The sequence below is a fragment of the Diadema setosum genome, chromosome 6 (genome assembly GCF_964275005.1).
Source record: "Diadema setosum chromosome 6, eeDiaSeto1, whole genome shotgun sequence".
Taxonomy (NCBI): domain Eukaryota; kingdom Metazoa; phylum Echinodermata; class Echinoidea; order Diadematoida; family Diadematidae; genus Diadema; species Diadema setosum.
The window spans coordinates 7449012-7464625 of NC_092690.1; the positions used below are offsets into that span (position 1 = coordinate 7449012).

The 15614-nt window shown below is 39.7% G+C and overlaps 1 protein-coding gene across 1 annotated transcript in view; it reads left to right on the forward strand.

Annotated features, from left to right (window-relative positions):
- Positions 1-1351: 1351 nt before the first annotated feature.
- Positions 1352-15614, forward strand: part of LOC140230212 (protein Aster-B-like) — a 97542-nt gene continuing 83279 nt past the window's right edge. The window contains exons 1-2 of the mRNA XM_072310392.1: positions 1352-1432; positions 2888-3534. Coding sequence (XP_072166493.1) covers positions 1352-1432; positions 2888-3534 — 728 coding nt within the window. The remainder of the gene's footprint in view (positions 1433-2887; positions 3535-15614) is intronic.

A 15614-nucleotide genomic window follows, 5' to 3' on the forward strand; every position in this document is an offset into this window, starting at 1 on the left:
CCCCGGTCACTTTTTTGACGGACATCCTCGGTACATTTGACGCACCCCCGAAAATACTGAAACGATTTTTGCATACGTTTTATTCAAGCAATTTCATTTTCTTTTGGTTCGTAAACATAATTTGTAAAAGTTTCGGCAAGTTTCCCTTACCCTGGTCCTGCAAGCACCGTACCGTCATTCACCGTACATCACGCTGCTGCTACGATATTCCGTACAGTAGTATGTATTCTGTGCATGCAATCCATCCATACGACAATCACATGTGTGCAGATGCGCTGTGTGTGCGCGGCCATTGCTAGTCCGGTGGATGCATACTGCAGCGCAGGTACACACGCCACGGCATTCCCGCGAGTATACACAGCCCAGTCGCTGTACGTAGAGATTCGCACAGCCTAAACAAGTCCCTGGTTTGACTTGAGATTGAGTATGCGGGATTTCATGGGTTTGTTGGATAGAAAATGTGAGGAGAAAGGGTGCCGCTTTTAAATTATTTGCTTGCCAGATTCTGGCAAGCATTTTTCCCTCTTATTCCAAAATGTGGAACCCGACTTTGATTTTCACTTGCCGCGGGAAAACGCTCACCGTAATTTCACTCGCGGTACGTGTATACGGTACTGGTAGCGTGCAAAAATGCGTGCAGTTTTCCATAGGCTGTAGCCAAGTGACGCACCCCTCGGTTCAGAATAATGCGTGTTATTTTCCATAGCCAAGTGACGTACCATGACGCACCCCTCGGTCAAAAATTTGACCGACAATGATGGGATTTTGACGCACCCCACGGTCAAAAATTTGACGGACAAAGCTGGTAAAATGACGGACACCTAGGTCACAAATTTGACGGACCAAACGAGGAAATGACGCACCCATGTCCGGGGGTAGTGGGGTGAGTCATTACATTGACAAGTGCATTATACAACACCTGTACCTAACACGTTAATTATTTGGATCAATGTCTTCGAAGTTCGTCATCATGGTTCTTCTTCTTCCACTCCAGTCTTGGTGGTAGTGGTACAGTCCACTGTGCGTTGCTGGCGTATTACTATTTATCATATTTGAATTTGATTGGCTTCTACCTTTAGCTTGTCGAGTAAGTGCACAGTTGAATCAACAAACGTAGTTGGCATCATATCCAAAGTTCATTCTAATCTTATTCTTGATGGTCTAGTGGATTAGGATTTAATGGGGTAAAAAGGCACTTGAGGCTGAACCTTGGTGCACGTTTTTGACACTACGACTCTCTATTGAAACTATTACCGTCGGGTCAGTCCGTGAAATACAGTCACAGTCTGCTAGAACCTTCAGCTTATTGAAGGAAGCAAACTTAACCAGAAGAAGAAGAAGAAACCTACTCATGGGGGGCTTCAGCTCAGGAGTCATTTTGTATCCCTCTGCCTTGAGTGTGGCCGGGGTGCTCGGGATGAGGCCCTTGGGGGTGAGCTGCTCATGAGGCCCCCTGTTCACTTCTTATTCATCTCACATCTGACATATAAATTGTCACAATGTTCTTGATCCACACGCATGTCCTCTCTCCATGTTGAGAAGAATCAACTGATGTGCAACAACCAGCCAAAACACGGGCGCAGCGGGTTCGTTCAATGCAGCGCTGCCGTGCCGTACCTATCACCCTGATCCAACTCAAAATTTGTGGTGCTTTTTTTTTTCTGCGCCTGTCACCTCTCCGTGCACAAATCAGTCCCATGAAATTGAAGTCATTTTAGAAATTCATTTTAGAAATTCATAAAGAAAAGAATAAAATGAGAACTAACCTGATCTTGTGCATATATTCCAAATTACTAATACTATTCCACATTGATAGAGTAGGTGGGTATTCAAATCTGTCAGCAAACTAATAACTTTGTAGGTATTACATGTTCACTTTCTTTGTGAATCTATGTAGATCTAGTTCTACATGTACGAGTCCACATGTCCATTACCACAAAGTCACCATGTTCAAAGATTATTGAAAATAACAGGTGAAACTGATTATTCATCCTTTATTGTCTCGTCTTGTGAAAATAACAATTTTCACCTTTTTCTTCCATGCAGTTTGTGATGAAAACAACTCATAAATTTATGGGAAAAAAATACATTGTATGTACTAGGTATCTTCCATCTCGCGAACTACAAATGTAACCAGATTACCTCAAGCATTGAGTCGTGAGCATTCATCTTGCACGTGAATGTCCAATGTCCAATGTCAGACCCCCACGCACGGTTCTCCAGCTCACATGCAATTCACTATTCACCAGTACTCTCAACGGGTGGGTTGCCATCGAACAGTCATGTTGTCACTGTTGATCTGCCACCCTTATTTTCTCTCATATTTCAAACACACCCATCATGCTGCATATGCCAAAGTGCGAAATGATATGTGATTCAACTAATTTATCTTCAAAAATGGATGTTTGGACGACTTGTCAGCAAAGACCAGACACGACAAATTACCACACATACAGGGTATTATGATGCATGTATTTGTTCATGGTGCAGATAGGTTTCTGATATCGGATCCATCAATGGATAGCACAGTGAATAGTACAGAACTCTGTAGTTGCCAGTCAGTGTTATCTGGTTCTGTTTCGAATCAGAATGCACTTTGAGATAAAAGTGTGTGTTTTATCGTTTTGAGTGTGTTTGGGGTTTTCTTTGTTAGTCACTTTGATTAAAGCTATCTGACACTGATACAGCGAAGGAAGAATGTTTGTTCAAATATATTGCTCAGATGATAACATGATTACAGGAATATCTATCCAGGGAATTGATAATCCTTTAGTAGGTTGATTTATCATCTTTTCTCATTGATACAAAGTTGTTCTATGTCAAGCAGTGCTGATGCTGTTTTCTTTCAGGTGTTGATCAATATCGTTTACTCTTTCTTTTCTTTCAGCTTGACATTCTGGCCACGATGTCAAATCAGAGACCAAAATCCACTTTGTCATCCAGTCGCGATTCCACGGGCAGTGTCAACCCGCAGCGCCTGGTGGATCTGGCCTACGACAAGCCAGGGCCAGCTTTGGGAACGGGCGGTGGGCACAGTAGCGGCTCTAACGGAGGAAACGGTCACAGTGTTGAGAGCAGCAGAAACTCTGGCACTTTCTCAAAGGACTCTGGGTCCGCTCCTGGCACCTCGGACTCACGCCCGTCGACTCCTCAGACGCAGGTGAATTCCTCGGAGGTTGGCGGCATCGACATTCCGAATGCTGGTGCCAGCAGCCACCACACCAGCATGGGAAGTGGAGGAGGGAGCTCCTCGTCAGGGGGCGATGTTGCCTCCCCATCCCTGACATCCATTCTGCAGTCCACCTCGACTCCTCCAAGCTCTGGCTCAGCTTACCGCAACAGCTGTCCGCCATTGACTCCGGGTATGGACCAGGTCCCCGTGGTCCCAGGTCGAGGTGGGTCATCCTCCTCGGACGTCAGTGGAGCGGCATCAGGATTTGGACCGCTCAATACTTCTGGCCAGGCGATGATGTCCTCATCAATCACAGCAGTGGGCAGTACAGGAGCTCGAAGCACCGGCGGGGAAGATGGCAGGTAATGAGCAGTGTGACTTACAGATCTCTGTTAGCCCTGTACTATTATAAGCCATAAATAGTGAGTCTAATTTTTTTCGCGAATAGGGACTTTTCGACTATTTCGAGAGCGGTCAAATTCGCGATTGTGGACTACCGGTACACACAGTACTGAACGGAGAAACAAATGTATGCATGCATGCGACTTTCATGTCGGGATCAGAGTTGATATTTTCATACATGTGTTGTTGAATTAGCGAAAAGCATCTGACTCGCCAAATTCGCGAAAATAAAAACCTCACGAAATACTCGGCATCCGACAGTACTTCCTGAGCTCATGTTATCCCTAGCCAATGCACTGTCCTTAGTCCCTAGCTACATCAGTCTTTTTATACCCTTGTCAGTCCCACACTCTGAAGCCAGGGCAACAGAATATCACACCAGGGGCCCGTTTCATAAAACTTGTCATCAGTGACAAGTTGTCATAGATGTGACAAGCTACTGAAATCCTTGCATCTGATTGGCTGAGAGCAACTTTGTCATAGAAATGTGGCATTTGTCCCCGATAACAAGTTTTATGAAACGGGCCTCAAGTCTTACTCTTGCTTCCAAATTCTTCAAACCTGTGCAATATGATGTTTACTGAATATTCATAAATAAGTACAATGTACACCACACAATTATTCAGCTCTTCACTTTTGATTAACAGCGCTTGTCCACCTGGTTTTAATAGATGAGAGAGGCTTGCATGAAATTTTTGAAATTACAATGCACTTGTATGAACATTCCTCAGTACTTGTTACTAGGACCCCGTTTACAGTGCGAGGCTCACGAGCCCGCCTTCATTTCAGTGTACATGGGGTCCTAGTAACAAGTACTGTAAATGGGGGTAATAATAATGGCAGGGCCCTCTGGTAGAGCAGTGGTAACACTATAGAGGCTACCCTGGGTAAATAAGGCCTTATTATTATTATTATTATTATTATTATTATTATTATTATTATTATTATAATTATTGTTATTATAATTATTATTATTATCATTATTATTATTATTATTATTAAATGCGCAAAAGGCCAAATGCGGGGCCAAAATTGGCCGCGCATTTGGCCACACTCTGGAGGTGGTCTCGGCCGCGGCTTGGCCACGGCCGAGCCCGGCCTTTTCTCAGTGTAAACGCAAACTGGGCCAAATGCGCAGCCAATTTTAGTCTGGCTTCCAAACCCTCTGCCCATACTATTTCGCTATTCAGGATATTGACCCCCTCGACGTCGAAAACTAGTATAGTTTAAGGTGGTTTTGTCCTGCAAAGGATTTTTCCTTCGGCAAAGGCCTTTGACCGAACGGCGACTTCGTCGCCACAGAATCCCGTTGGCAAAGTGTCTGAAAACCAGACTATACCAAATTGCGTTTGTTTACAAGCAGAGCACTACTACGACAAAATATTGAAAGGTTTGAATTAAAAGCGCGGCCGAGCCCGGCAGTGTAAACGGAAAAAATTGTGGGGCTCGGCCCCGCAATTGAGGCTGGGCTCGGCCGCGGCTCGGCCCAGCCCCGCACTGTAAACGGGGTCTAGGACAAGTCCATAAATTTGAAGAAACTAGTAAATTGGCCTGTTGCATTGCATTGCTACATGTACAAAGTATTCTCTCATAGTTTGACTACCGATGTACTGTAAAAGTGGACATTTTCGCGGTGTTGAAATTTTTGCGCATTTTGCACAACCAGAAACTAGCGCGAAAATAACAGCACGCAAATCTTTTGCATGCCATATGTTTTAGTACTTACTGTGTTGATTCCGCGTAATTAAAAACATGCGAAACTCTTCTTACCGGGCTGATCGCGAAAAATTAGTCACGCGAAAATATCCACTTTTACAGTATGCAAGATAATCCGGACCATCAGGAATGCTAGTGTAGTTTTCAACAAGACAGTGAGAACAGAGAAACAGGGGACAAGCTTAAAGGTACATGGTCCCGGTGTTTTAGTCAAATGCGTACGCGGGCGTACGGCGGCGCAAGTTTCCTATAGAGACCTACGCTTTCGCCTCCTCTTTAGCACTTATGCTTTGGCCCACTTCCCCGAGTCCGAAGAGTCCAATTCGCTGTAGTCAGTGGTCCAATCACAGTTCGGCTCATGATTCGGCTGAGGAGGATAACAGTTTCAGCAAACTTCTTTTGTGATGTCATAATAAGAAGCACATATGCACGTACCCTGGTATTACTACAGACTGCGTGTTGCGCAGAGAAGACAACGAAGGCAACGTTACTTTAATAGCAACATCTACAGGCTTTACTCTTGATGACAGCTCAACTTCTGCTATCTTCGTATCAATGCTAACGGTGATCGGCAGTATCATCAACAGCGCCCTCTACACTCCCGGGACCATTCACCTTTAACCATGGGAAATTTGTGAGGGAAAGTTTATTTAAGAGAATGCAGACCACAGAATACTGTCCTGATTGTACACAGTATGAGCATGGACTATGGGACAATTTTGGGGGAAGGGGGTTTTAGAAAATTTCCCTAGTCATGCGAGAAGTTTTCAAGAAGTTTGCGATCACACTGCCAAAACTTCGAGAACTTAATCTTCGAGAAGTTCTGCCAGTGTGACTTTGGCTAATATCATATGACCGTGATGATCAACACATTTGTGTACTGTATGGTCACTTTATGCTAGTAATTTCATAAGGGGCTGAACAGTGTATACTTTTAACAACAAGAACAAGAACAACAACAACATCAACAACAAAATGTCATTTTGCGCGACTAGGATATCATGATTTCACCAACAAACAGCCAGACTTCAACATCTTCATTTCTCCTTAAATCTGTTTTAATGATTTGAAGAAGTGAAATTAACTTCTGTCATGCATGCAGTGTATTTGTAAAGATTTTACCAGACAAATATTGGTGTTGTAGACTTTAAGCCTATTACACGAGTTTCATTAACCCATTGAGGACAGACTGATTTTGCTACAACACGCATTTCCCATAGACATTTGCCCGAGTACTATACTCGGGACTCATCCTCCATTGGTTAAAAAAAAATATATCAGAAAGTGTCAGTTAATTGATAGTTGAGCACTTCCTTGTAATATTAGAATGAGATTATTTTGCATAAAAATATTAACTGCGTACAACTGTAAATATGATTCCAGAATAGCTTGCCCTTTCAAAAATGCTTTCAAGTGTACATGTACATGTACAGTATGTGCTGATTAGAAGCTACTGATGTACAGTATGCTCACATAGCAAGCAAAACTTACTGCTAGACATACAATGTACCAATATATATCATATGGGCAGGCACTTGTGTGTATTAAAAGTGCAATAGACACCTGTCCAACCGTGCGCTCTCAAGAACACCATATGGAAAAAACAAATTGCAGTCCTTCATGTTTCAGACAAAGAACTGTAAAGTACTAAAGATTTTTTGTGGCATGAAATGCTTGCTAATTAAGGCCGAAAGTCTTTTTTTCATGGCATGAAATTTTCAGGAATTGCCACTGGCATTCAATGCATTTTGGTGTAGACAAGAACTTATGCATATGTATCTTAATATTGGGCATCTTTGCTCTCGTGAAATGTGCACAATTGCATGCATGTGGACGTTTCTGGTTTTACATTAGTTAACAACTTGTATACAGTGTAATAATAATAGTAATAACTGATATGATTTATAAAGTGCCAAATCCACTCTGTAGAGTGCTCTAGGTGCAGAAGGAAGAGAAAGTGAAGGAGGTAAAGAACATACAAAATTCAAAATAGCTTTTAGACTGCTTTTAAAGGAATCTGATGAAGAATAATTTTTTTATGGCTGGAATATTAAAGTTTTATTCCATAAGGTGGTAGCAGCATGGGCAAAGGCACGTGTGCCCCATATTGTAGTGCATTGTCTTTAATACGAAAGTGAAGTCAGGGTTACTGTACATTATGCACCCACTTTAATAATTCACACTCACAGCCCCACGTAGTGCCATTGACTCTGTGTTAAAGCAGGTTGTCAATGGTAATGACATTATCATTGAGATTGCTTTACAAGTACAGTGCCTGTATACGGCTGTATAATTACACAATGTAGTGAGCATGCATAGGCACATGCTGGTGGGGGGGGGGGGGGGGGGGTGGGAGGGGGTTTTATTTGTCATTGATACTGGATGTATCCACTGTGTGAATACTTATTGGAAATCATAGCATAGAATGTGTTTACCACATGTTGTCCAGGATATCCAACTATATTATATTTGAGGCAATACTAAAGCCCCAAACCTCCTTCCAGGCTGGCTTGGCATGCCTGCATGCTGCATCAAAATCTGCCTCATTCCCAAAATAACCATTCGTATTGACGTAGAGCACAGCTTACGTGGTTTGTAAATGTGGTGGTTTGGATGGGAAAGCGATGAGAATTTGGCAAAACCCAATGCAGATCACAAGCCTAGTACAGGTGGATTTTAAGTACAAAATATACTGTGTTCAATGTAGTATTGTGGATAATGCACACCGTACAATACAATGTACTGCATGTGTACATGTATTGTATGCGCATACAGTATGGCATTTTCACATACTTTCAGCTGCTGTAGACATTACACGTTGTATATCCTGGGGCAGACACTGCATAAGTTTTTTTACAAAAGTCTGGGCGCTGAACACCATTTTTTTTCTCTCTCTCTCTTCCAAGCAGACTATACTGTATGCATTTACGTATCCTATTTTATTATCTATTTATTTGAGCTGCCATGCTTGAATATTTCAAGCTACCCGACAACACTTTTTTGCCATGCTTTAATCGTCAAATTTTGATGAGGGTGCTGTGCATAGTGGCATTGTACCAAGTGTGTGTGATAACACTTAGATAACAATGAACTAGTGTCAGGAAGTCTTAATTGTGGTTTTAACCATTCTCTCTATTTTTACTATAAATTAGACACAATTTTAAGAAACAGGATTCCATTATTAGGTGATCCGAGTATCCTCTCGGATCACCTTCTGTATCTGTACGGATTCTTTGTTCTTCTTCTTCTTCTTCTTCTTTCTTTATTTCTGGACAAAAGTTGTGTATCTACTTACTCAGAAAGTTTTCAGAGTATCAATTTCAAACTCATACCATATATGTATCATGTCCCAAAGACGACAAATCTAATGTATCATAGTGATCAGTCGACCGTGATGTCACTGTGACGTCATTATATGAAAACACATTCTCAATCATATCTCATTAATGGAATAGAATTTTTCAATGAAATTTACGTCACATGTATTTCAAGTTATGCGCATTGTACTCATATTCTCAAAATTCATATTTTCTCTTAATACGTGCGTGTACGCGCGCGTTGAAATATTTGTATGCTCAAATCGAGCTCAAATTTTTTTTGCACACGTTTCAGACCATTTGGAGCATTTTTTGAAAAATTGAAAAAATTGGATGGACGCGAACGCGCACGCACATATACGCACGCACAGCTCATATGCAATAGAAATTTCCCTTTTTTTCACACTTATCGGATGACTGAAATGTCAAGAAATATTTCTACCAAGTTTCAAGTCAATCCGACTCAATATGACGTCATATAGACCCGTCAAAGTTGAAATTCCGTGTGCGCGTCAATGGCGATATACAGTCCAACAATGCCAAAAAAACGCCAATTTTGAATCCGATTTTACTCGTCAGGATGGACGGTGACCCCACATTTTCTTTACATATTCTGAAAGTGGATGAGTTGTACATGTCAATTCATGGGTTGGCGATGCTGGAAAAATGATTAAAAGATATCAAATTTCTTAATAAAATTAAAAAAGTAAATTTTCAAAATGATGTCATCAAAATTCAAGTTCACTCGAGCGTATTTCACTTATCCTTTGCCGATTTTCACACAAATTTCAGTATGTTGTAGCTTATTAAATGCTCTTTCATTGGTATAATAACAACATTTTGATTGGATGACGGCATCACCTTGTAAAAATGGATTGAAAGTAATCTTGTCAAATTTGACCAGTTTACGTGTTATCTCTATGGGAGTGCAGTTTTTCTGGAAATGAAAATTGACATGACTATCTTTTTCGAGCACTAGCTCACTTATGCTTCGGTGAATTTCTCCCAGATTTTGATATGTTGTAGCTGAGACTATGGGCTATCTTTAGTGTGCCCTTGGTTTTTTCATACGGTGTCAGGATCACGTTCACAAACTTGGTTGAAATTAAAGCTTATCTTCGATGTATTGAGATATTCCTTTCTTTTTGCAACTTTCTTTACAATAACTCAAGAAAAACAAGCCCTATCAGCCCAATATTTTGCACATGTTTAGTTCATGTCATGTACATTATTTCATAAAATAACAACTACTTGATCAGACGTCATCTTGGGTATGTAAATTAGGGTCAAAGGTCATAAATGTATCATCTTGTATCTTGGTGAATACATGTCCTATCTTTTCCATATTTTGCACACGTAAAGACCATGTTACAAGGATCATTTCACAAAATAACCACTTTTTGCTCAGATGCCATCTTGGCTGTGCAAAGTGGGGTCAAAGGTCATGTACTTCTTTCTTTATCTTCGTTATGACGTGTTATCTCTATGGGAGGGAATTTTGTAGATGTGAAAATTGACATGATTGTCTTTATCGAGCACTAGCTCACTTGGCTTCTGTGAATTTCTCCCAGATTTTAATATGTTGTAGCTGAGACTTTGGGCTATCGAAAGTGTGCCCTCCATTTTTCATACGATGTCGGAATCACGTCAAAAAACGTGGTTGAAATTAAAGCTTATCTTCGATGTATTGAGATATTTCTTTCTTTCTGCAACTTTCTTTACAATAACTCAAGAAAAACAGGCCTTATCACCCCCATATTTTGCACATGTTTAGTTCATGTCACGTACATTATTTCATAAAATAACAACTACTTGATCAGACGTCATCTTGGGTATGTAAATTAGGGTCAAAGGTCATAAATGTATCATCCTGTATCTTGGTGAATACATGTCCTATCTTTCCCATATTTTGCACACGTGAAGACCATGTTACAAGGATCATTTCACAAAATAACCACTTTTTGCTCAGATGCCATCTTGTCTGTGCAAAGTGGGGTCAAAGGTCAAATATACTTCATTCTGTATCTTCGTTATTGCATACGGAAATTCGGTACCAAAGATGGAGGGTCTGACTCCCTTTTCTAAATGAGACTCCAAACATCACATGGCCAATGTCCCCTCAACACATATGGAACCTGTATGGTCATGCCTATTGGGATCAGGACTTATATCATTGATTTCCCAATAGATCGGATCACCTAATTTGTCAACTTGATGACAAATTCCGAGTCTAGTTAAATCTGATTTCATTTGCATGGATTATGACCACCAAAATGACTGTGACGATCTTCGAAACACCTGAATACGGAAAATGCATTTACTTTCACAGTTTTGGCACATACAAATGTACATCAGGGCTCCACACTAACTTTTTTATTTGGTGGCCCGATCGGGCCACCAAAATCATCAATTTCAAATTTTTGGTGGCCGGAGAGAAAAATTTGGTGGCCCCCAAAAAACAATAAAAAACAATTCCATTTTTTTTTTTTTTTGATGAGTCAAATATTTAAGTTTTATCATAGTAAAAATTGGAAGCTGGACCTACTCATAAATAAACCTCAAGAAACTCGCAGCACTCACTCTCGGGCACTCATTCAGTCCTTTTCATCCATCCTTAACCCTAACTAGGCCGGGGGGGGGGGGGGGGGGGCCTCCGAGGCCCCCCCCCTCGACGTTTCGCGCGATATATCGCTAACGCGAAAAGCTATCGCTGCGACGTTTCATGACTTTTTTCTTTCGAGTCTCCCGCATCTTTTGACACCAAATTTGCGATGCCCGGGCGCGTGGTTTCGAAGTTGTGCATAAATATGTACTTGCATGTCAGGCCAAAAATTGCTCAAAAACGTGAATTCGTGTACAATTTCAATGCAAACTGTGTTTACAGGCAAATTTCATAAAAGCATGATTATTTTGGGGTTTTACTGATTAAAATCAATTAATAACATATTTTCTTGTTCAAAACAATGTCACGGACAAATTTCATCGAAAAAACAATGAAAAACATGAAGTCGAAAAAACAAAGAAATACATAAGAAATTCAAAAAACAATAAAATACATGTACTTAAGAAATTTTTTCTGATTGCACAATTTTTTTCTCTTATATTTGCTAAGAACACTAAAAAGAATATTTACACAAAAAATGTGCCTGTTTTGAGCTTTATTTAGTGATTTATACCAAATTGTCTGATTTCATGCATCATTATACATAAATTAGCATAATTTAGCATAGATGATAATTTTTATAAAAATTAACTTCATGGTACTTTAGATTACATCTTAGGCAATGTGTGTGCCAATTTTCGTCACGATCGCGCGGTCGACGGGCGAGATCTGGAGGGGGGCCTGGGAGGCCCCCCCCCCCCCCCCCAGCTCTATCATCTACCTAAATAGCCCGGCCTAGTTAGGGTTAAAGGGACATTCCAGACGATTTTCATAATTTCACATCATGTAGTACATAAATCGACAACTCCATGTGTAGATTTGTGGAATTTATTGTGGTTTTTGAGCAGAGAAACAATACTTTGAAAAACCTTAAACAAATTACACTGAACAAGGATGATGACATAGGAGGTTCACATATTTCAGAAATGTAGCAGTGTAATTCCATTACAATACTGGTTGCTTGCGAGTTCACCTGTGTATAATCTATGCATGCCTTCTTCTTTTGTTCTGCTTCCTTGAGCCCCAACTCATGCATTCTTATGGTGACTCTGCCATGTCATCATCCTTGTTCAGTGCAATTTGTTCTAAATTTTGAAAATATTCTTATTCTTCATCCCAATTATCACAAATTCTGAAACTCTGTCCTCAGCATAAATAATTTATAGTTGTTCAAATGTAAAAATCTGAAAATCATCCGGAGGTTTCCTTTAAAGGGAAGGTAAACCCAAAGAGCAATGTGGATTGAATGAAAGCAGCAACATCAGTAGAACACATCAGTGAAAGTTTGAAGAAAATCGGACAATCGATGCAAAAGTTATGAATTTTTAAAGTTTTGGTGTTGGAACTGCTGGATGAGGAGACTACTAGAGGTTATGACGTATGAGAGGACAACAATATAAAGGCTATCGTAACAATTTCACAAAAATTCATTTTTCATGAAAACCACAAATTCCATCAACTTGATGCTGACATATGTTAAGGGTAGCAATTATTCCCCCTGCTTTCTGAAAGCGGTTAGGCAAGTGCCTTTTCATGATGCTAGAAAAGTGAATTTTTGTTGATTTTCCTTTATATTTTCTTTATATTGCTGTCCACTCATACGTCATAACCTCTAGTAGTCTCCTCATCCAGCGGTTCAAACACCAAAACTTTAAAAATTCATAACTTTTGCATCGATTGTCCGATTTTCCTCAAACTTTCACTGATGTGCTTTGCTAATGTTGTTGCTTTCACTCAATCCACATTGCTCTTTGGGTTTACCTTCCCTTTAAAACAAATTTGACTGCTGAATGGTAAGACTAAGTATAAATATTCATTGACAGGCACATGGGTTGCAACATCTTAACATGAATAAATCACACTTTTCAAAAAATTTTGGTGGCCCAAGGCTGGCCACCAAATTTGCCCTTTTTTAAAAATTTGGTGGCCCGACTTTCATTTTTGGTGGCCCTGAGCCACCGGGCCACCGTTAGTGTCGAGCCCTGCATACACTGTATTACGCTGGAATTTTGCCTGTCCTACTTGTGTGATTATCTACTGTTTTCACTGCATTAAGACTGAATATTAAAGGATTGTACACACTTGTATCCTCTCTGAGTTCTTCATAAAGTAGTATTACACGGAACACAAAGAAAAGTATTAAAAAGAAGGGAAAATTAGAAAGAAATTCACACAAAGTAAAGTTAAAAGAGAAGTGGGCTCTTTGATATACTTAAACAATTGTTGCCAATTTAAAAAATGGGTAAAGATTTTGTAAATGAAAATTATACAACCTCCCCCCCCCCCCAAAAAAAAAAAAAAAAAAATCAACAAACAATCAATAGGAATGTAGGGGTGGGAGACAGAGAGGGTGGGGGAGGGAGGGAGGGGGAGGGGGTACAATATGATACTCCAACAATATCCAGCAAAAACTAATGCATAAAGTGGTTCTTCTCAAAACAATTTCAGTCAATCAGTTTTTATTTTGTTTCCAAGAAAACAGTAAGATATTCAATCAACAGTTTAGCATTGCATCAAAAGCAATGTCATACGGTAGGAAGTTGCAAATTGATGTACATGTGCAGTGATTATTGAATAGCGCCATCTCTTGATGAAGAGCATGATAGGTTTTCCAAATAACATTCAGTGCATAATGTGCAGCTTATCTTTGATGGCATGGGCTGAGTACTAGAGTACAGATAGCTCTGCTGATTACACTAATAGATACTAGCTATTCAAACAGTTCCTGTATTTGTTCATGGATTCTAGCACACACCATAGCCTATAGTAATAGAAATTGAAATAATGAAATCATACATTAATGAATGCATTATCCTGGGGGGGGGGGGGATATAACTAATATTCCCTATCAATGTTCTTTAAAGGGACAGTACAGTATTGGTGGAGATGAAAATTGGGCTTTTAACTTTTTGCGAGATACCAAGAAAACACTTTATATGATAAAGTACAGAGCATAACATTTCAAAAGGAATTCAAGGTTTATTTGATGAAAATCAGGTTTGGAATGACTGAAACATCCAAAAACAAAGTAAAACAAAGCGATCGTAATAAAGTGTGGGTCCCACACTTTATAAGAATCACTCTTTTTTGGATATCTCAACCATTTTAAAACCAATTTTTATCAAATAAACGTTGAATTCCTCGTAGAATTACATGCTCTTTCATATTTCATAAGAGGTTTCTCATTATCTCACCAAAAAAGTTAGAAACTTGAAATTAGGTCTCAACCAAAACTGTACGATCCCTTTAAGCATGCTGCAATAAAATGTGATGGCATTTATAATGTATCTTTACATTGCACTGTCACCTGGGCAAGGACATCATTCTTTGTTCGTTCAATGCCATCAGTGGAGGGAGCTCATACCACAGTACATGTTCACTACATGGTGTACAATTTAAAGGGATAGTACAGTATTGGTGGAGATTAGATTTGGGCTTTTAACTTTTTTTGAGATACCGAGAAAACACTTATGATATAGAACAGAGCATACCATGCTAAGAGGAATTCAAAGTTTATTTGATGAAAATCGGGTTTGGAATGACTGAAACATCCAAAAACAAAGTAAAACAAAGCGATCGTAATAAAGTGTGGGTCCCACACTTTATTGAAATCGCCCTTTTTTTTTTTTATATCTCAGCCATTTCAAAACCAATTTTCATCAAATAAACGTTGAATTCCTCTCATAGAATTACATGATCTTTCATATTTCATAAGATGTTTCTCATTATCTCACCCAAAAATGTTAGAAACCTGAAATTAGGTCTCAACCAAAACTGTACGACCCCTTTAAAGTCGTGTACACATGCATATTACATACAGATGTGCATATACTGTACCTTGGCAAAACGGCATACAATTTTGATAGATACAATGTGTAAGAGTTGAAAGAAAGCTGATCTCACCCCCGCAGTCTGATATTGCTGGAGTGAGTTTCAGATTTGATCATCATATTATTGGCAGCAATTGATTGAATATTGATCTGAATTTTGCACTGTATGGCCATGGTTGCCATTGGTAATATTACATGAAAGAGATGGTGTTTTATAGAGTTTTGAAATTGCTGTATAGTCATACATGATTGATCACATCTGTCCCACTACAATTGTGCACATTTAGCCATTGAAATTCCATTGAAATTCATTACATGCTATCACCAGTACCTACAGTGTGATCTCTACTACTGATACATGTACTGATGATTGGGGGGGGGGGGGGGGTAATCTACATGCTGTACAAGCTGCAGATGCATTTAGCCGAAAGGGACTGTGCAGTACTGGTTCAGGTGAAGATTCATGTTTTGAACATTCCTAAGTGAGATAATGAGAAACCTCTTATGAAATATGA